The following is a 22,756-nucleotide window of genomic DNA, read 5'->3' on the forward strand; positions in this document are numbered from 1 at the left end:
CTCAGTATAACAAGGTGAACACTTATCAATACATCACCTGATTTTTTTTTTTTTTAGAAGGGATAACAAATAAACAACACTATAAAGCCATCTACAAACATAGACAACTCACTTTTCCATGTTAACTTGGGACAGGAATCAGATAAAAGAAATCCACCAATAATCCTGAAACCTCATTAGGTTAAACGCCCTTTCTTGTCAAACCAGGGCTGTAAACAAGGAATTAAGTTAGTTTATCACCTTCCCTTTCCTTTCTCTGACAGAAAAATTCTGAGTACTAAGCTCCCTGTTCGTTCTCAAGGAGGGAGAGAGGGAAGCAGAATGCCCAGAGAATCTCAAAGTGGATGGTCAAACCCTGAAGGATCCAATTTGTCTATACAAAGGACTCTGAAATTACTAACCAATGACTATAAAGCAAGTGAAGCCATATATTTTTTTTTATTAAATAGGACATCACTATACACAATGCATGAAAGGCAAATAACAGTTTTGGAAGACTGGAAAGGACTCTAGGAATTATTCAGTCCAACCACTTCATTCTGCAGATGAAGAAACCAAGATGTTTCAAGTGTCTCTAAGTGCTGGAGGAGTAGGGGCTGACAGCACTAATATGGATTTTGAGTACTGATGGGAAGTAATGGCAGTCAGGAACAATAAACAGTATAAAAGAGAACATTTGTCACAGCGTCCCTGTCTGCAGTCTCCCATATGCACACTTTATTGTTGGTCCTTTCATCTCAGTGACTTGTGGGGAGTGAGAGCAGTAATGATATGGCCCTGAAATATTGCTATATTATCAAAACAACTTTAATAGCTTATGTCATAATACTAATGAGACTTCCTGAGCACCTGTTTACTGTGACAGTCCACAACTAAAACAAGCAGAGGGATACATGAAGTTTCTTTCCCTGCCTCCTTTCCTCTTAAGTGGCCAGTATGCCCCCTTGCACTCACCCACTCACTGGCTGGGCAGTGGGGTTCTAACACTCCCTTTGATCCTAGCCTCAGCTTCCTCCAGCTCAAAAAAACCAAAATCCAAGCCTGTTGCTGTCAAGTCAATCCCGACTCATAGCGACCCTCTAGGACTGATTAGAACTGCCCCCATAGGGTTTCCAAGGATCGGCTGGTAGATTAAAAGTGTCAACCTTTTGGTTAGCAGCCGAGCTCTTAAGCACTGCATCACCAGGCCTCCAGCTCAGGCATTCTCTGTTTCTCCGTGGGTGGGGAAGAACCATCAGGTTCCAGAACTCTCCACACTTATCCATGTCAAACAATTTTTTTTGTAGCCAAGAGCTTAAGACTATGAACTAGCCAGCCCAATTCACCTGGACATAGTCTCTTGAGCTGGGCCCAGCCAACAAGTAAAAGATTCAAGTTCTGTCCAGTGCAATAATATTTTCAGGTAATCAACTGTCAGTGGAGACCCCATACTCTAAAGACAGAATGTGGACAATACTCCAGAATTATTTTAAACTTTGTTCACTGGACTACCATAACTCCTTCATCCTCTGCAAGTCCATTCAAATCTTGAATCAAATTCACGCATTTTTTTTCCCAAAAAACTTTTTTCAAAATCTCATCTATGTTTTAGAAACTGAGGTCTATAGTGACCCTACAGGACAGAGGAGAACTGCCCCATGGGGTTTCCAAGGAGCAGCTGGTGGATTTGAACTGATGATCTTTTGGTTAGCAGCCGAGCTCTTAACCACTGTCCACCAGGGTTCCGAGGTCTATATAAGTGAACTTAAAAATTCCCAATTTAATCTTGAAATAGCATAGAGAAGTGATAATCTCTGAAATTTACTACTTCATTTTCCATTGTGCCATTCTACCATATCCTTACATGTTAATAGTGAGATTCCAATATTCCTCAAAAACTGAAACAGGCCATTTTGTAAATTGGGTCAGGCACCAGTGTGAGGTATTTTACATACATTCTCATAAACCTCACAGTAGTCCTATTCAGCAGGTACAGAGTTGAGGACAGTGAGCCTCAGAGACTATGCTGTTTGCAAAACAAAATAATAATGCCTTCCACTGAGTTCTATTATCAAGAAATGGTAAAGCTCTTCCCTGTGTTAACCCTGTGCTGGCTGGCTGCTTAGCTCGGTCATTTTCAACTTCTTGCCACCAAGGAACCTTCATTAATTTTCTTCCATAGACTTCATTGTATTGAGTAGACCATATTTTTTCATTTTAGATAATCACAGACATATATAAAGAACTGCCAATCAAAGTTACTGAACTGATAGACTGTCAGCCCCAAGTAAAACACCACAATATTCATGTAAAACTGGAGAATGAATTATACAATTTCCCTTGGCCTTTTATGAAGTATTAAAACATCTTTCACAGATCCATGGTGGCCTGGGCCTGCAGATTGATAACCACTGGGCCAAGGGTTTTCTTCTGTTCTCCAATTTTCTCTCTGAGATCTAAACCAATGAGCCAGGCAGCAACCCTGCCACACCTGGGTTTGTCCTATTTGGGGCTGGTGCTTGAGCCCATCTCCTCCATACTTCTCAGGAGGTTAGAAGGGGTTGCTGTACCCCTCAGAGGAACTCCTCCAGAGCCACAGCTTGGCACTCTCCATCATAAACAAAAAACAAAACAAAACCTGCTGCCGTCGAGTCGATTCCGACTCATTGCGACCTTATAGGACAGAGTAGAACCGCCCCACAGAGTTTCCAAGGAGCGCCTGGTGGATTCGATCTGCCGACCTTTTGGTGGCGACCTTTTGACTAGCAGCCGTAGCTCTTAACACTACACCACCAGGGTCTCCCTCTCTAGCACAGTCCTTAAAAATGTCATCTTAAAACAAAAAGTAAGTCCTTACTTTGTTGTTTAGCTTTTGTGTGTCTGTGTGGAACTTAAGTATTACGGAGCCCTGGTGGTGCAGTGGGTAAGCACTCTGTGGTTCGAACCCACCCAGTGGCTCTGCAGAAGAAAGACCTGGCGATGTGCTCTCGTAAAGATTACAGCCTAGAAAACCCTATGCGGCAATTCTACTGTGTTACATACGGTTGCTATGAGTTGGAATCGACTTGATGGCACCCAACAAGTGTTATATTAAAACAGCACAGGCAGCGAGGGAAGAGTTTCTTGTAGGCAGTCCTATAAGGTCAAATACTTCAGCCCAGCTCAAATTCTGCAAATGTAAATCTGAAGAATCTACACTAAACGGATGTCCTGTTTTATACGTTCCACAGCAAACACACTTTATACATTGGATTGCTACCCAAGATGAGTTCATACCTCCAGAAATGAGCAGGTAAAAACAAAGTCTTAGAAGGCACATCCCTTCAGGAGCTCAAAAAGCTTTACATGCATTATCTCATTCAGCCCCTACTCTTCTGGTTAAGCAGGGGGAAGGCAGGGATTATCATCATTCAATAGCATTTCTGAAGTACCCTCTCACATGCACTAGGAATCAGCCATGATCCCAATTCAAGGCACAACAATAAATAAATAGGCACAAAAAGTATTCTGAGGATTCAAGGCAGTTCCTAAAGCTTTAAGTAAGAAAGTGTACCACGTAATTGAGTAATTAAGAATAGGCTGACAGGCCAAAGAGAAGATGGATCTTTCAGCTATACCTTTCTGTATTTGACTGAACCGATATCCACATACATATACGTATGAATGTCTTTATATATGCAACAAATTATATCATTACACACATATTTACAATAACATAAATCTACATTCAGATTATATTTTGGAACATTTGGAATATTTGTGGGCAGAATTATCATTTATTGAACAAAACTTGACTCCTTTGGAAATATAAAATTAACCTATCTAGGTATTATACATACAAGAATTATTTATTAAACATCTACTATGTATAGGATGGAAAGCCTGGTGGTGTAGTGGTTAAGTGCTATGGCTGCTAACTAAAAGGTCGGCAGTTCAAATCCACCAGGCACTCCTTGAAAACTCTATGGGGCAGTTCTACTCTGTCCTATAGGGTCGCTATGAGTCAGAATCGACTCGACGGCAACAAGTTTGGTTTTTGGTTTGGTATGTACAGGATAAATATCTAATATGTACGGGAATGGTTATAGGCTTTTATTTTTCAGTGATTCAGTTATAAAGGGCATGTCCACAACTGTATTCCCTAGTACCTAGAACAGTGCCTGGCAAACAATAAAAAGTTAATAAATACTTGTTGAATGAATGAATGTTCTATGAGTTCCATGTGGTATGTGATTTTGAGGATTTAAATCTGTTCATCAAAACATTTTTGTTCTTCTTTCATAACAATTTTATATAAAAGGTGTCTGGGGAAAAATTTTATCCTAGTTTGGCCTGACTAGACTTTGATTCAAACGGCATGGTTTGGAGGAAATTCCAATGATACAAAGAGATGGAGTTTGAAAGATTTTATGACAGAAATCTTAAAGATGATGTTAAAATAATAACAACAGCATTGAGAACAAAGGCATTAAATACATATTAATAATTAGAAGAGGTGAGTCAAAGAAAATGCATACCTCCATATGCAATACAGTGGGCAAATTCAATTTGGTGCCAGTGAGAGCCAAGCTGTTCTGCTGAAAGAATACTAAACCCTAGCGTTCTACTATTAAAGGACACAGGGGGACAATTCTATGAAGAGCTGAGCTAAAGCCCACCTGGGAGGAAGTGCCTGGCCACATAGGTAAATGATCTCTTTCTGGGTAAGGAAGAAAGGGGCCCATTCACTTCATGTGGGTGAGCACACGTGTCCCAAGAGACCATTTTATTTACAGCTTCTTCCTACTGGATCAGGCTCATTTGTTTTTATTTCTCAAATCTACGCATAGTCTGTACTCACACTGCATGTGTTATTATAAAACCCCTTTCAGCATGCCGCCACTGAAATGGAGTGCTCTAAACAAATGTTCTTTTAGGGCAGTAACTCCTTAATATAAACTGCATTTAATAAAACTGGTAGTGATTCTAAAAAGAAAAGGGTAAGGCATATTCAGAGAAAATGTCTGGAAGAAAATTGCAATTAATATTTTACAAGACATTTAGATTCTACAGATTCCTCCTTGCTGTTAAAATTTAAGAGGTTTTTCAAAACTGTATTCCTCTCTGTTATTACATCCTTAATTAAATTAATTTATAAAGTGAGTGCTCTAATGATACTGCTGTAGATTTTCAATCAGGAAGTTATTGGTAGAGACAATATGTGTTAAGACCTTGAAAAAAGAATGACACGAGGCACAGCGCTGTCACTAGCATAAGGAGATTCAGCCCTGACATTCGATTATTGAAAAGATCTTAGCAGTTTTTTTGTGCCTCCATTAAGGTCTTTTTTATTTTATTTTTTAATTAAGTGAAATGAGGTCAGTGAAAGCAAAATGTATCTCGGAAGTTGCCTTTAAAAGAATTTCTATCCGGAAAATACATGGTAATGATGATATTTCTACCGAATACTACTACCAGTTAGGCTGTGCCTACCTGAAACCCTGAACAAAGGAAGCTATCTCTAAGTGTAATTTTCTGTATGGTCAAAGCAGAGACAAACAAAATTTGTCCCAGAACACAAATGGCATAGCTGTGGAAAAAGGCAGTCTAGCAATGCTGCACCAAACCTAGTGGCTAATCAAGCAGCCCTGCCTATGCAGATACGGTCACAATATTCTATTCAGGCTATGAAAACACTACTCACTAGGGATCTTGAGGGGGGATCAGTATTCTGTCAGAAGCAGAAAACTTGGTTATTGTCCGTCCTTCCAGCTAGACTGTAAATTCCGTAAAAGCCGAGGCCCCATATGGCTTTGATCTCTGCAATTTCCTGTCAATACCTAACTTAGTGCCTGGCACACAGTAAAACAAAACAAAACAAAACAAAACAAAAAACCAAACCCACTGCCGTCGAGTCAATTCCGACTCTTAGCGACCCTATACGACGGAGTAAAACTGCCCCATTAGGGTTTCCAAGGAGTGGCTGGTGGATTCGAACCGCTGAACCAATCTGGCAGCCAATCTAGGTACTCAATACTTATTTGTAATGAAATGCCAGTAATTATTAGGGCACTATTCCTAAGATTTGATTTGTTGCTTAACAGCTGAACAACCATTTCTAGAAAAGAGAGAACATGATCAAACCAAATAAATGACCCCTAGACTCTCATTCCTTGTTCTGTGTGTTGAGTGTCACATTTGCTACCTTTATTTCTAATATTGTATTTCCAGGATTTATGTTGAGCATTTCAGAGGATATAAGACCCCGTGTCTTTCTCAGTTCCATAGTTAGAGACAGTCTTGAGAAATGTATGCTTAATTACTTTGCACAGCTCAGTGAGGCCCTGATCCTTCACCTTAACCAATCCTCACCCTCTGTCCACCATGCGTAGGGTCTCTATAATCCATACATGACATACACATTCGACTGCACAATAAACAGTTCTACTAGCTTTTCTTTATTCCCTCCTATACTAACCAAGTTCTTTGTTTCCCTGAAGAAAGAAAGATGGTGCATAAATGAGGAAAGCAAACACCTAAAAATTAATCAGGTTTGGCTGCATGATAAAAGTCCCTTACGTTACAAAACATCAACTGCAAAAGAAAGTTAAATAGGGAAAAACCATCCCTATTTGATTTCGGTTTAGACTGAAAGTTTTGGACACTTTAGAAAAAAAGTAGCAAGTGCCTTTTTAATGGATTTTATCTGCAGGAAAATGATTACAACCAGGAAAGCTTTAAAGTGTCAGCTGGTGATGCATTTTTCTTTATCCCTTTTTACTCAGAAAGAAATTGAAAACATATGGCAAAGGGCATCATTAATTTCTTATTAATTTCATAATATGAAGGCAACCAGTTAAAATACTAGTGCTGCAACTTTAAATTACTGAATTCACTTGGTATTTAATGAGAGACTTAGCACAGCAGGGTTGCTGTTAAATTAAGTTGTGCCTTCACTTCACAGTGGGAAAACAGGTGTACATTGGTTTAGAATTATGGAAATGTTGACTAATTCCAAGCCTTGTAATCAAACAGCAAGGCATCCTGTAATATATTTTTTCCAAGAATATGCATTAATCTTTTATGTCTGGTCCCATTTCTTCCTGACCACCAAAAGCTCAAAGCTGAAAGGAAACCACTTTCATGTTTTTCCTGGAGCTGTTAAGGGTGATGTTTGTCAGATAAAGCTATACATAAATGCAGGATGTGGACCTCTCTGTCCCAGCTTACCTAATTTGAAATGGCAAATGTAGCAACAGCGTGTGCACTGTAAAGGCTACAAGCTTACAAATCAGATCTGACTTTTCAGAATTTTCACTTAACTTGCCAAAGATAATTGAGCATAGGAAAATGAACTGGGGGAAAAAAAACAAAAACCAAAAACAAAAGCTATCTTTTCCAATCCAAAAATTACTGTCCTTAATAATGGGTCTCCCAAATCAACACCCCTAAATTCTGCATGCAGCGTTTTTAGGCAAAAGAGGAGAGAGAGAGATGGGCAACTTTTTTTTTTTTTTTTTTGTAATACTAAAGATGGTATTTGTTAAGAAAGGGGTCAAGGTAAGATGTCCCTAGCAGAAACAAACTTATCAGTCACTTCTATGTATTTCAATATGCCCCATTCATCATATTAACTAAAGGGTTTCTTGAGAGAACCTTTTATATGAAGATGGCATGTTGGTAGCTGTGCTTCTAGTAGAAGGAATGAGTTCAAATTTACCAAGCTTTGCATTAATTTAAAATACGATGTGATCTGGCAGCAAACTATATCCTAAATGCTAAATAACAATTCATTATCTCACGTAGAAGAGAGAATTTTTTTTAAAAAACTCACCTAGAAGAGAATTTGCATGCTAATTACCGTATTATTTTTTATTGAGAGTTTTAAAAATTTTATTTATTTTGTTGTTATTGTTGAGAATATACAGAGCAAAATGTACACCAATTCAACAATTTCTACATGTACAATTCAGTGACTCTGATTACATTCAAGCTGTACAACCACTCTCACCCACCTTTACAGAGTTGTTCCTCTCCCATTAACATAAATTCACTGCCTCTAAGGTTCCTATCTAATCTTTTGAGTTGCTGTTGCCAATTTGACCCCATAGAGATAGTTCTTAAAAGAGTACAATGCTCAAAGAAGACAATTTTTACTAGCTAAGCTAAACTATTGTTTGGTTTAAAGAAGACTTCAGGGGATGTTTTTGGTTTAAGGTTTAAAGAATATCTCCAGGCAATAGTTTCAGGGGTTCATCCAGCCTTCATGGCTCCAGACAGTCTGGAGTCCTTGAAAATCTGAAATTCTGTTCTACATTTTCCCCCTTCTGATCAGGATTCTTCTATAAAATCCTTTAAGAGAAGGACTGCACAGTGATATTTAGGTTTGACTGGGAGCCTGAGAAATAAAACCTATTTTCCTCTATCGTTGGTTGAGCCAGTAAGTATTTGCCTCATTTAATTTCGATAATGTGACCTAACACTGCAATTTCCTAGAATTTACTCTGGAAAAAATTCCATTTATATGGAGAATAAAGCTGAAACAATACTACTTTTTTTTTTTAACGGTCACTGAGCAAACAACATACACTTAATAAAAACCACCTTACTAAAAAGTGCCTTAGAAGTTTCAGGGGAAGTAATTAAATTATAAACAAAGAGGCAGAATTCTGGTACTACATACTTGCTTCCCTGACCCTTCTTTTCTTTGGTTTGCTCACATGAAAAGGGGAAAACCAAAGCAGTGTAACTCAAGACCAAGGTTCATACCTTATTACTTTTGGGTGATAAAGGAGCTAATGTTTTGCAAATCTTTTGTTGAACATCTTGCCACTACAAATTAAAAAAAAAAAAACTTCCAATGGTCCTAAGGTAAATTACACAAATGCTGTCTTTTCTTAGGGTAACGGATTAGAAAATGCATGTCTGCATAAAATAGCATGTACACAGACAGGTATTTGTGTATGTGTACAGAGACAGATAAACGACACAAAGTTAGATTCATACTCCGAAAACATTAGGGACAATATGTTATCTTTCTTTTATTCTTATCACACCAGGTTTTCAATAAAATCATTACCACTGCACTGCTTACCACAGTTCTTCATTTTAACCAATGCATACCATTATGACATTGAATTAACTCATCACTGATAGTTGGGCCAATGGGGAAAATATCTAAATAGCGTAGGGAAATTTACACTAGCATACAATATGGTAAGATTGCCACAAAACCCTTTAGAAATAATGTATTCTGATGGAGTAGCTATATACATCAGTTCATTTCTAGGGAACTGTACTAATCATCAAATATTGCTGAGAAGGAAATGGAAAAAAATTGGAAGCTTTGTATTTTCTGTTCTATATCAACACGAAGCCACAAATTGGGCATTAAGACACTGATTTTGTTAACCACCATTGACTGTTTAGAAACCATTAGGAGGCTTAATATTATTGCTATACAGGGTACATTTTGTCCTTTCAAAAGAAAATCTAAAGACTAAATTTGAAAAGGGGCTCCTGGTGAGTAAAAGCTTTTCCTTTTCCATTTGCTTCTCTTACGTGTGTTGGCTTTTCTTTTTTTTTCCTTTTAAAGTCTTAACCCACCCAATACTCCTCGGCAGCAGCTGCTACCCAGTGGGGTCACTCTGATTTTCTAACCAGGGGATATGCTATTTAAGAGCTCTTTTTGTCAGCGTTAATGCCAATGCTTCTTTATGGGCCGGCCAGCTGGTTTGGCTGCTGTAGGGGAACAGAGGGGTCAGCACACATGCCTCAAAAGACCAAAGTCGTTTTTGGCACCAAGAGCCCATAACTAGAACCTTCAGTTGAAAGGGACCATTTTCAAGCAATAAAGTGATTTTGGTACAAAAGGAAACCGACTCACCCCAGGTAAAGTTTTAATATTGTGCAGCGCATTCTGGGCCTCAAGTGCAGCTTTTCTTGTATAAAATGTTACGAAACAACAACCTACAGAGAGAAATGAAAAGGTTTTAGAAATTTCTGTGAATGCTTTACTTAGATACAATGGAAGCTGTGGCGAACAAATAATCTACTTCAACGGATACACAATTTAAAAATAATAGAAGTGTATGAGAACAGTAATAACAACATCTCAAGCATTTACACAGTGCCTTTCATCCTAAATCATATTTATTAGCTCTACCCAAGTTGGAGATCAATTCATAACTCTATCTACCAACTATCTGGAATGCAGCTATTCAGGAATGAGTGTGGGAGGTGGTAGGGGATGGGTGATGAGTTGTCAGTGGGACTTGTGGTATAGCAACTGCAAGTGAGTAGTATGTAACCACAGTAACAATAGCATAAATTCACATTAACTACAATTTTCTTAGAGGATATCTCTAGAACATCATACTTTCAAAATACTTTCTAAACTCAAAGGTTTAGATAACTAGATTATAAGCTTCTTAAAGGCTGGGATAGGGCTTTATTCTTTTTTATCTTCACCATAGTACATACACAATGTAAAGTTCTATATATTTGACACTCAATATTTGTTTATCAAAATGGAAGACTGACTATATTTTAACCAGTTTAGAAATGAAGTTACAATACAGGTGGGCACCTGCCCAAACAGATGTCAGCAGACTTTGGCCCATGTATCAAACCTAGCTGTGGCACACCAATTGGCAACCTCTTGGCTCCTCCATTTCTAAGGGCTGATGAGCGCCTAAGACTGAATGCGCCTCCAGGAGTGGCCAGCAAGCATATGCCTCTTTCCCAACAACCTCCCTCCTCCCAAGAAAAAGGTGTTGAAGACTTAGACCATCCTTCTGCGTTTTGAAGGACTGCTGACTCCTTCTTCTATTTGTAGACAAAGATGGCTGGTTCGCACACCTTCCACAATTGGTTAATCATCATACAATTTCTTAGCACAACCAAGCTTGAAAAAAGGGAGAGGGATAAAAACTCGACAAATTTAATGAAAAAGATGCTACGTCTGACCTGGACTGTCTTTGGTAAGCTGGATTCAGAAAAAAAGTGAAGTGACGCACTCACCAAGACCGTACATAGTTTACCATGATTTTACTAAAGTATCCTAATGCATGAAGCCAGACATGGATGGGGAGAATTTTAAAAGGTATTCATATCCCAAGCACAGTAAGTATATGAGAGAACCGCACAGCACTTAGGCTCCAATATCTGTTCTATTTAAGGGAATGAAGTAAGTAAGACCATGGGCAGAAAAAAAAGACACACTTGGAGAGCAGAAGCTGGCAGCAGAAGCCATCAATGGTTTATATTCATAAATAGACAATGATTTTTCAAAACAAAAACTCCTTCAAAAGGAATGGGGGTAAATACATCTAAATACATCCTAAATGATGCTTCCTCCTCATTTGGAAAAGGAAATTGGACCCTTGCCGTCTCATACTTGATTTTGCTAGAGTCTACTGAGATTAAATATGCAAAATCTTCACCTTTTGAACAAAGTACAGTGTGACCATAGTTTATTGACATTTTAAAAACTCCGTTCATCCAAGGATTAGAAACCTTTAAAATATGTTATTTGCATGATGGAGGGAACTGAGAATTATGAAGTTTCTTTAAAGAATCATGGATGGAGAGACTGGCCATTTTTACGTGGGCTTTCTATTTCAGCTATTTTTACTTCCTTGACACAGTCCATTTGGCCATGCTGCCTTATGGTAGATTTTTTACTTAACTGACCAACTTATGTAGTGATTTTGGCGTCATTGACATAATTTAAGCCCAAAAGGTGTAGAAGTTGTTTCAATTCATGGAATAATTTAAAACAGGGGAAACTAAAGTCCCAGCTTTCAGTAACCTATTGTAATCACTTAAGAAGAAGAAAAATATCAAATGTGCTTTTCTAGGCTTGGTATAGAAAGAAAAACAGGAAAAGACAATCTTTGCCTTCTAAAAGTTTCTAACGAACAGACCCTCAATAAGCTTTCCTTTCCCTCTCCTGGGCTTATGGAGTTAGCTTCCAGATAAGGAAGCAATGGGGAGGTTCTGAATTTCAACCTCACTTAATAAAGCTTCAAAAAAGAGGGAGAATCTGATACTTTTAAGGAAGCAGCTTTTGGGGGTAGAGATACTTAAAAACAGAAGATTTAAAGATGGGTAGAAGTTATAAGGCTGTCTGCTTGGCTGGAAAGAAGGAAATCAAGGAAGGATGGGTTTGGGAGATTAAAAACAAATGCCAGTCTAGGCCATGCTCAAAACCAAGAATGAAAAGTTTAGACTGGCCCAAAAGAACAGTGGAGTGACTGGGGAATTGCAAATGAAGAACTGAGCACAATAAATATAAAAGCAGCAAGGAACAAAGATAATGTAAACTGAGAGACTCTTAAGAGCTTTGACCAACACATAGTGGTCCCAAAGATAAAGAACACTTTCCTCCCTTAAAATATCCACTTAAAATGCCTATCATTTCCCATTGCCTGAAGTTCTACTACCAAGATGCAGTTTGTGAGGCATTTGGTGGTTCAGCAGAATTCTTGTCTTCAATGTGAGAGACTCAGGTTCAATCCCTGGCCAATGCATCTCACGTGCAGCCACCACATGTCAGTCAGTGGTGGCTTGTGTGTTGCTTTGATGCTGAACAGGTTTCAGCAGAGCCTCCAAAGTAAGATAGACTAGGAGGAAAAGCCTGGTGATCTACTTCTGAAAATTGGCCAACGAAAACCCTATGGATCACAATGGTCTGATCCCCAACTCATCACAGGGATGGCGCAGGACCGGGCAATGTTTTATTCTGTTGTGCATGGGTGGAGTCACCATGAGTCAGGGCAACTGGACAGCAGCTAACAACAGCAATAAGGTGCAGTTCAACTGCTATTTAAGTATTAAAATGCTGCCCTTGGGAAAGGTGACATTTAACTGCTCTTAGCTATTTACATTTTAGTGTGAATTTGGCTACTACAGTGCTTTCTTCTTGAAAAACATTTTCAGTGACTAGAAGAATGTGTATTTTTGACAAAACAGATAAATGGTACTTTAACAAAATTAAAAAAAAAAACTTTTGTTCAACAAAGGACTTTAAAAACAAAGTGAAGACACAACCTACAGATTGGGAGAAAAACTGTGGGAACCATTTATCAGATAAGCGTTTAATAGTCATAATATATAAAGAACTCCTACAGCTTAACAACAAAAAGACAAACAACCCCATCGAAAAGTGGGCAAAGGATTTGAATATAGACATTTCACCAAAGAAGAAATACAAATGGCTAACAAGTACATGAAAAGATGCTCAACATCCTTAGCCACTAAAAAAAAAAACGAACACCCTTGCCATCGAGTAGATTCCAACTCAAAGCGACCCTACAGGACAAAGTAGAACTGCTCCATAAGGTTTCCAAGGAGTGGCTGATGGAGTCAAACTGCTGACCTTTTGGTTAGCAGCCCAGCTCTTAACCACTATGCCACCTTAGCCATTAAAAAAACCCGATGTCATCTAGTTGATTCCGACTCAGACATTGGGGAGACGCGAATGAAAACCACAATGAGATACCACTTCATCCCCACTAGGATGGCTAAGATAAAAAGGAAAACAAAATAAACACCAAACAAATATTGGAGAGGTTATGGAGAAATTAGAAAACTTATCCATTACTGGTGGGAATACAAAACGGTACAGCCACTGTGGAAAACAGTCCGGCAGTTCCTCGAAAAGTTAAACAAAATTATCATATAACCCAGAAATTCCACTTGTAGGTATATATCCAAGAGATATAAAAGAAGCAATGCAAACAGACACATGCACACCGATGTTCACTGCAGCACTACTCACAATAACCAAAAGGTAGAAACAATCTAAATGTCCATCAACAGGTGAAAGGATACAACGTGGTATACACACAATGGAATTTTACTCAGCCATAAAAAGAAATGAAGTCCTAATACATGCTACAACATGGATGAACCTTGAAAACATTATGCTAAGTGAAGTCAGTCAGTCACGAAAGGAAAAATATTGCATAATCTTACTCACATGAAATATCTAGGATGGGCAAATGTACAGAAACCAAAGTTTATCAGTGGTTACTAGGGGCAGGAGGGACGGGGGGAAAGGAGTCATTGTTTAGGAAGTACTGGCTTTCTGCTTATGGTGATGGGAAATTTGGCAACCGATTACTGGTGATGATTGCACAACATGATTAACATAATTGACGTTACTAAATTCTACATGGAAAAATGTTAAACTGGCAAATGTTATGTTATATATATATACGTATATTTCCAACAACGACAAAAGGAAGGTGGATAGTTTTTGGAGAAAGTGAAAATTTGAAGCTGGTATTCTTAGCAGTGTGGGATAGGGAGTCCAGGGAGGACAAGGAGAGGAATGAAAGAAAAAACAAAACAAACCCCCATCCGACTCATAGTGACCCTATAGGAAAGGGTAGAACTGCACCAATAGGGTTTCCAAGGAGTGGCTGGTAGATTCGAACTGCCGACCTTTTGGTTAGCAGCTGTAGCTCTTAACCACTGCACCACCAGGCTAATTTACAGAAGAGGAGACAGGAAGATATCCCAAACCTCAAACTCTTTCCAATTTCATCTATGGTCCACTCTGCTTGTGCAACTGATACCATGGAATCAATGCTTTATTACTACAGCTCCTCTTCAAACTATGCACAGTACTTAACTCTCACTCTATATCTATTTAAACAAAAATTCTTTAAGATTATTCCAGGATGAGTTCTAGTTCTAGTTGGAATACACAGGGGAATATCCTTGATAGCACTGGTCACTGCTCATTCGCCCCCAATCCAACATACAGGTGCCATGTTTGGCAAGAGAAGTCAGAACCTTTGTGTGGATTAGAGAAAGGGGTTCCATTCTGTAGGTGGGAACAGACCCTTGTCATGGCCCATGGCCCCCCTTGTCATGGCCCATGGCCCCTACTCACAGCCTCAGCACCCTCTGCAGTGAACAAGGTGCACAACTGTGGGGGCCCTGGGACAGACAGTATGACTGGGATTATCACCCCAAGAGTTTTCGTTTCACACCTTTGGTTCCTGAGTAACTTAGAGGGTAGTATCTTACTCTCTGTACCTAGTTAGTTTAGTTTCCCCACTTCTAAATCAGTGAATGAAAAACCAGGTCTGCCTAAAACTCTCCCCAAAATCATGTGAATATATCCAAAGTATTTCATTCAGAACAAATAAAAAAAAGCTACAACTGTTCATTACTTTTATTGGGCGAATGTGTCTTATGTTTCATTCTACATGCATAATGATTCACTTTAATAAAAAAAGTATTTAAGCTTTCTTAAAATTTTTTTTCAGGATAAACACAGAAGTACACATTTAAATAGTCACTTTGGTGCAATAATTCAAATTCTCCCTCAATGGGACTTCAGTCTGTACATTTCCAGAATAAGAATGTTTCAAAGACTGTTGTTTCTGTGAGTGACTTTCCCAGCTGACAGCCACTGTCTTTATCCATCTGTCACTTAATGTGCTCACTTAAAATTTTAGATTCATTGACCTGCAGACATTATTTCAACAAAGGAAGGGAGAAATATCGTTACTTGCCCTGATATGGTAATCTTCATGGCAAAAAGTCCGAGAGCTACTATAGAAAACCCAGGAAGGCTCAACAAAGATGAAATTTTCTTTTTTGCCTGCCCTAACTGAATGTACAGCTGTTAAGGGAACCACCTGTCTTAGATTTCCCCACGCCAGCTGTAACTCAGGTCTGAAATTTACTGGATTCATTTCCAGGTCAGCTGCACCACCAGATGGCTCAGCAATCTGATTCAGGGGATCGGCTTCCCTCCTTTTGCAGGTTCTGTTTCAAACATCATCGTAAGGTAGGTGGTTAAACAGCTACGATATCTACACAGGCTCTTCAATGGTCAGTGGCTACAATCTGTATCAGAGGAGATAATCCCTCAGGCTTCAGTATTTATTCCTGGAATCTCCCTTTCCCTGCTGTCCCTGGGTGGAGAGCAAGGTCCTGCTCCACGTTAAAGACGAGAAGTGACCTGCTGAGGGACTTGTGGGACTAGCAGGAGATAATACACTTCGATGAGTCAGGTGCTTCAGAAAGTCTCAACCCTCCTATTTTTCTGCTTAATGCTGGTTATTTTTGCTGCTTCACAATTCCTTACTTTGCTCATTTGACACTGTCTAATAAGCACTTACATTTTACAATTCTTGCCACCTTTGTCCACTCATTCAGGAGTTTCTGCCAGCGGCAGCTGCCAAGTTAGACAAAATAAACATTATGTTCCAACCCAAGTTACTTTACAGCATCTCACTTTTCAAGTTTTTCAACAATTCACTGTATCAGTGAAAGCTGTGCACTTTGGAGCAAAAAAAAAAGGGAAAAAAAATCATTCTTCACATGTCTGTTTATCATCAACCCCATCCCATTACCTCAACTGGGCTTTTAAATTCACAAGGGAAATAAGTACAGCTATTTAAGATTTGAGAGGTGATTCCATAATCAAACATTTCATTCTTAGTCTACACTGAGCCCTAATTTCCACTATTTTCTGACTTCTTTTGTTGATCACCAAAAGATTCTGTTACGATTCTGTGCATACCTTAGAGGGGTAATACATTAAATCTTACTGGCCATTAACACCCCACTGTGAATTAATTTTGCTGCTTAACTTTGAATATCTAGCAGAGCCATAGGAAGGGAACAGAAGACATACCAATTCTGACAGGAGAGACTGTCTAGAAGACAAAGATCTTGGAGTCCAGAGTGCTGCCTATAAAGAAAGGCCTGTGTGAGGCCCCACAGAGGGCATCTCTGGGTAGTCAGGGGGCAGTGAGAAGACACTGGGCATTCAGGGAAGGGGGGAGGGACAGAGAAGCTCACCTGTTTCCAATTTCCCCTGTCCTTCACTCCTTCTGTCTACCTCCTCAGAGTCCCATCAGGTGACTTGGAGCCTAACACTTCCCAGATGCCCAGAAGTTGGCCAAGTTTAGCAATCTAGTTGCATATACGTTCAGCTTGTAAAGCAATCTCTAATCAGTATAATAATTGTGAGATGTAATTATGCCATCATGTATCAGAAGTTCAGAGTGGCAAATCCCAGAGAGACTAAGTGCTGCATACTCCAAAAAGGGTAGCTAGTGTATGACTATACAGCTTCACAAATAGTTTCTATTGTCACAAAGAGTTCCCTCAGATATTCTGTACAGTCTAATTGCAGAATAATTTGAGACAATGTTATGAGCTTTTTTCTGTTTCCAAACAGAAAGCTCTAAACAAGACAGGCTAATGGTATCTTCACACACACACTCACACACACACACTCTCTCTCACTCGCTCGCTCGCTCACTCACTCACTCACTCACTCACTCACTCAGTAGTGTATTTAAAAACCATAAAGAAAACACTCCACTTTACTGAAAGGCTTTAATTTTAAATGATCAAGTAGATTTATCCTCAAACCATGTAGATTATCACAAATCTTTTCAAACCACAGCTGTTTCTCTTGAAAATCTTGAAGACTCTTGGTAATAACATCCGGGGGGGAAAAAGGTACTGCTTATGTAGAGACAACCAGTTTATATCATAGCTTGCCCTCAATCAAACAACAATTTATTTACATTCTTCAGCGTGAAGGGTGGTGCAGACACAGTGATAGAGAATATCAAAGATTGGATTTTAAAAGTAGTTCTGCCCTTATGAAAACCAACACCATGCTCATTAAAGAAACCTCCTCCAAGGCTTCTAAACTTTACCAAATTGGAGAGTGAGGGAACAAAGATTTGATTCTCTGGAGATACCATTTTCAAAAGGTAGTTTTCTTTGCCTTTGACTCTACAATATGGACAGCAAGGCAGTTTTTATTACATCTGTGTGTTTATTTTAAAGAATCCAGGTATAAAGACCAGAGGTTAGTGACTTGAATGGTTTTAATTATTGAAATAACCACTCATCAGCCGCAGGGCAGAAATCTGAAATCACATTCCAACAATGTCTACCCACAACGGCAGGAAGACAACCCTATGTACACATGGCTAGTGGAACATTCCTCAGGACTCCTGTAGCCACCAGCCTGGACTTTGGATGAATTCACCTGTGTGAGGTGTTCAGTTAACTGGGCAGAAGGCTCTTTTTGGAATTCTCTAGTTCTAATTGCCAGTTCTTTTTTCTAATGCTACTCTTCAGTGATAGTGTAATACGGAAAACTGTTGTGAAGCATTTTCTGAAATATGAACAAATAACTATACAACTTGGGGACTGAGAAGGGAAGGTGTAAAAATGATTTCCCACAACTCTATGGTTAGCTTGTGGACTAAAAAGTATTGCAAGGTTGGAGCTTAGGGGGTTGTGCACATGAACACCTATCTCCTCTAAGTGAACTCTGACCTCAGAGTAGGGAGAGGAGGTGTCCCTGTCTTCATGGCCATTCAACCTCTTAAACCTATGAAATCTACTTTACATTCTGAATTTAAACAAATAAACCCTTCAAAACAGGCATGCAATGATCATCTGATGGTTGAACCCCGCATTTTTCTTAACCAATGTAATAGTCCTAGTAGACAGATTCAATTCAAGATATATTCAAATTCAGGACACCAACAAAAACATCATGTTGTAAACTGAAAATTCCTTTAAAGGCCGCCTTTGATTTCTAAGGGGCTGACAGATCAAGGGACTAAGGCTCTGGGAGGCTAAATTAGTGAACCCACTCTGTTTTTCTTCTTTCTGTGAATGAAGCACTTTTTTGTATGCACATTTGCAAGCAAAGCAGGTGCCTGCTTTACACAAGTCGAATTGCAATTGGGATTTTGGCTTCTTGTCAAGTTGAAGCACACAAGCTAAGTCAAAAGAGGACACACTCCTTATACTTGATTCCCCTTGTAATCTACTTTCTCCCTCCATTTTAGCTACTATATAGACAATTTAATACTTTTTTTCAGAATCCAAAGGTTGTTGATCAAAGTGGTACATTTTGTGTTCAAGGAAATCTCCCACAAACTACGGTTTTGATTTACCAATCATTTGCTTCACGCCTGCCAAGACCCTGCTTTTCAATTCCCACAAAGCAGTAAGCAGTTCAAAAAAACCCCATCAAAATACCCTGAATTAAATTTTTAAAGAAAACTTAGTTGTATTGATTTAAAAGGGGGGGAGGAGGGGAAGTAATTGTTTTCCATTTGTCTAGAAGGGCGACTACACCCTAAGTTTCTTGAAGCAAAAGACAATGACAGAATACCATTCTTAGAAAGTACACAAATGCTTCATGAGGTGATGTGGTACCCTGGAGAGTCATATGTATCCCATTCCTTAGCCAAAAGTCCACCTACCAAGAATAACTGGTGCTGCTGGTTAAAATCCACATCAAATGCACTATTATTAACTCATACCCTTCACAATCCTGTGCCCTATTCCTTCTACTTTGTCCTTAAAGTATTACTTGCTTGGAGAAGTGCAAGATATGACTTAACAGGCAGTGTTACTGATTTCACAAGCTTCATTTAAAATTCAACACCCTTGCAGCTAAACACATCATTTATGCATCTCTGCTTATGACTTCACCATTGTGGTCACTCTGTACTGGAATGCTGAACCAAGATGGCTGCAATGCTGTAAACTGAGAGATATGAAAGAGAGGAAGGAAAAAAGTGGTCATCAAAGCAAAAATGCATGGGCTATAGGAAGAACCTGCAAGGAGTTTCTGTTGATTTTGCTCCTCTCACCTTTTTGCTTTAAACTCAAAACTGAGATAAAGAAACTTAGAGGAAGTTAAGGTGGCATTGCTTTACTACTGGCTTCCATGCCCTTTCTGTAGAAACACAGAATTTTACAATTAGCTGACTCTACTAACCTAGCCCTCCCATTTACAGACGAACGGCCTCCATAGCAACCCAGTAGATGCCCACAGTCAGTGATGAGATGTTGTTGCATGCTCCTTCAGTCAGTCATATGAGGAGCTAACAACAAAAGGAAAAATGTCACAATGATCACTGGTGGATGAGGACCCTTCGAAGTCAATCGCTGCGTAAGGAGAGTATCCCATGAACCACCCAGGAAGGTTCTGCCTTACTTTGAAACAGCCCCAGAGCTGTTTCAAACTCCTTTCATGTGACCTAAAATGTCTTTTTATAACCTAAACTTCCGATTTTAAACTTCCAAGTCTCTTAAAACAAACCTCTTTTTTTTTTTCTATCTAATAGTGGGACTTCCACAGCTAGAATAGCAGCTACGCAATACAAATGCCACATCCCGTAGAAATCAACTTTTAATGAAACCACATCCAATTAACTTGGTTTCACAGAGTTTGATATAATTGACACCCTGATGAAAAAAGTCCTACCATCTGGCCACTTCCTAGGAAGCGGAGAAACAATGTTGCCATTCTGCTTTTCAGTACTTGAATTATGTGGACTCTACCCTTTGGATTACAAAATATAATCCCAAGGGAATCTCCTGGGAAATGCTCACGGACAAAACAGGATCTGTACTTCTCTTCTGGCTGCCTGGGGCAGGGATCTTGTGTCTCTAACAAACCCAACTCACTTCCGTAGTAGGATTACACCTATACAGCAAAGCTGAACCAACTTTTCATCCAGAGAGTGAACAATGGGTGCACCAGGCTCAGTGTCAACCCCACACCTTTCCCATAGACTACACACCTTACATGCTATGATTGCATTTCTATTAATTGGCCACAAGATCTCGACTACTGCCAGCTTCCTGCTGCCCTGGGGACTTTCCCTGGAGGACTGATCCTCGTCATTCCCATGCTCTGGTGAAGACAGGTGCTCTCTCTAATCTGCTGCCAGAAAAACTGAGGTTATTATTATTGTTATTTTGACCTAGATTAAATCTACTGCAATTCGAAGTCTTTGGGGAAAGCAACTGAGGACTAATGTGCATATAGCTACATGTGTACTGCAACACTTCCTCACCCATTATTATGTAAATTCCAACAAAAGCACAATACAGACAGAAAAGATATCAAGGGCAAAATTGCTGGAATCTGCATTTTCTCCTTCCCTGGTTCTCTAAAATAAGCCACTTACATTAAATCATTTCAAACACCTAATAGCTGTAAAAGTATCAGGAGAATTTTAATGTCATCCTTTTTCTTCCCTGATAGGACAATCGCTGCATTTAGCTGCTTCTTGAACTCTCATGCTCTGCTCTAAGTGTTGGAGTAGTAAATTTATGGGTAATGCACATGTTTGTCAAGGCACCATGGGGACTGGCATGCAGAAAGGAAGCAGTGTCCCTTGTAACAGAAAACATTATTTGACCTTTGGAAAGGAAGATAATAAGCAAACCGTGAATCTGATTACATTTCTATTTTTAAAGACTAATTCTAGAGTAGTAAGGAGGACCATATTTTTCTCTAAAAGTAAGAAAGATAAATAAATTTAGGTTGAATTAACAGGCCAACTAGCAGGCCATATTGGGCAATCTCTAAAGTTAGTGTGACTGGACCCACCAACTCACTGGTCAGCCAGTCTCCAAGGAGTCTTCCTGGTGAGGCTGAGATGGGGTGCCAATGGGGCTAGCAACATATGCTCCTTCTACAAGGGCCAAGTGGCCTGGCCAGGCCTTCAGGCTGAGTTAAACAAGATATCTTCACGGAAGGCATCCCAGGGTTAAATGTGGAATAAGGTAGTTCTGTCTTGAATCCAATTAAAAAGGATTTTGTTTCTAAAGTACTAAGGGATCTCATTAAAAGGAAGTCTCCAATATAAGGTTATTTCATAGTATGGATTCTCTTGTGGTTAGGATGGTGTTATAATTAGGAGTCTAGTGGCAATGAGAGTAGGTTAAAATCATATCTATTTTCTTATGATCCCCAATTCAGCAGACTGGGCTATTAGATGTGCCCAGCCATAATCGCTTACATTTCAACTTCATTGTCCTGCTTCCATGGTGTGTCAATTTGTATTTGCTGAGACTGAGAATACAGGCCTCTTATTGTTAGCGCGAATGGAGTACCACTCAGCTCTTGCTGCAGCACTTACCAGTGGTGTCAGCGTACCATAACTTTTTACTGACCTGTCCTAGGGGGGTCAGAACACTCATAAGAGGCAATTACAACCTAGACTAGAACAGAAGTCTTTTTTTCTGGAATTGGAATGAGGAAACTGGCATCCACTTCCTCACTCTTTTCTTTACAGTCAAGTGAAATGCAGAGGCAAATCCTTTGGTTATAGAAACGGCATGTTAGTCTAAATTAAAGATTTACACTGATTTTAGACCTTTTCCGTGGCATGTGTCTCTAGAGAGCTAATATTTATGGCCATGACCACTGCTTCCACCTCACTCCCATGATAACTAAGCCATGTTTCACGTGCATATAGATCAGGAAGGGAGATATTTTTACATACTGACTGGACCAATGGTACTCATATATAAAGTTCACTTTTGCAGCCAAGTATAAACTGATGTTCCAGTGACATAAAAGCAAGTACCATTGGTTCCAGAGTTCTCACAGCATAGACTATGACAGTTTTCAAAGTGATACTGGATATTTCTCTCCTGATTCATTCATAATATTTGCAGTGAGTACAGCAGTTGTTCCTTAATTACCATCTCAGACTGACCATGTCTTTGTTTGACTTGGACAAATTACTTAGCCTCTTTAAGCCCGTTTCCTTATCTATAAAATGGGGTTAGTAATCATATTATAGGGTTACTATATTTAACAAGATGATTATGAGAATGTATATTACCAAAAAAAACCCAAACCAAACCCGTTGCCGTCAAGTGGATTCTGAGGTATAGAGACCCTATAGGACAGAGTAGAACTGCCCCGTAGGGCTTCCAAGGAGAACCTGGTGGATTTGAACTGCTGACCTTTTGGTTAGCA

The 22,756-nt window shown here is 39.3% G+C and overlaps 1 protein-coding gene across 16 annotated transcripts in view; it reads right to left on the bottom strand.

Moving 5' to 3' along the window:
- The window catches only part of CELF2 (CUGBP Elav-like family member 2), a 389,761-nt gene that overhangs the window by 126,907 nt on the left and 240,098 nt on the right, over positions 1-22,756 (bottom strand). For all 16 annotated transcript variants that reach the window (XM_023734375.1, XM_004379694.2, XM_023734378.1 and 13 more), the window contains one exon: positions 9,845-9,927. In XM_023734375.1, coding sequence (XP_023590143.1) covers positions 9,845-9,927 — 83 coding nt within the window. The remainder of the gene's footprint in view (positions 1-9,844; positions 9,928-22,756) is intronic.

This window comes from Trichechus manatus, unplaced genomic scaffold (assembly GCF_000243295.1).
Source record: "Trichechus manatus latirostris isolate Lorelei unplaced genomic scaffold, TriManLat1.0 scaffold00067, whole genome shotgun sequence".
In the NCBI taxonomy this organism is placed as follows: Eukaryota; Metazoa; Chordata; class Mammalia; order Sirenia; family Trichechidae; genus Trichechus; species Trichechus manatus.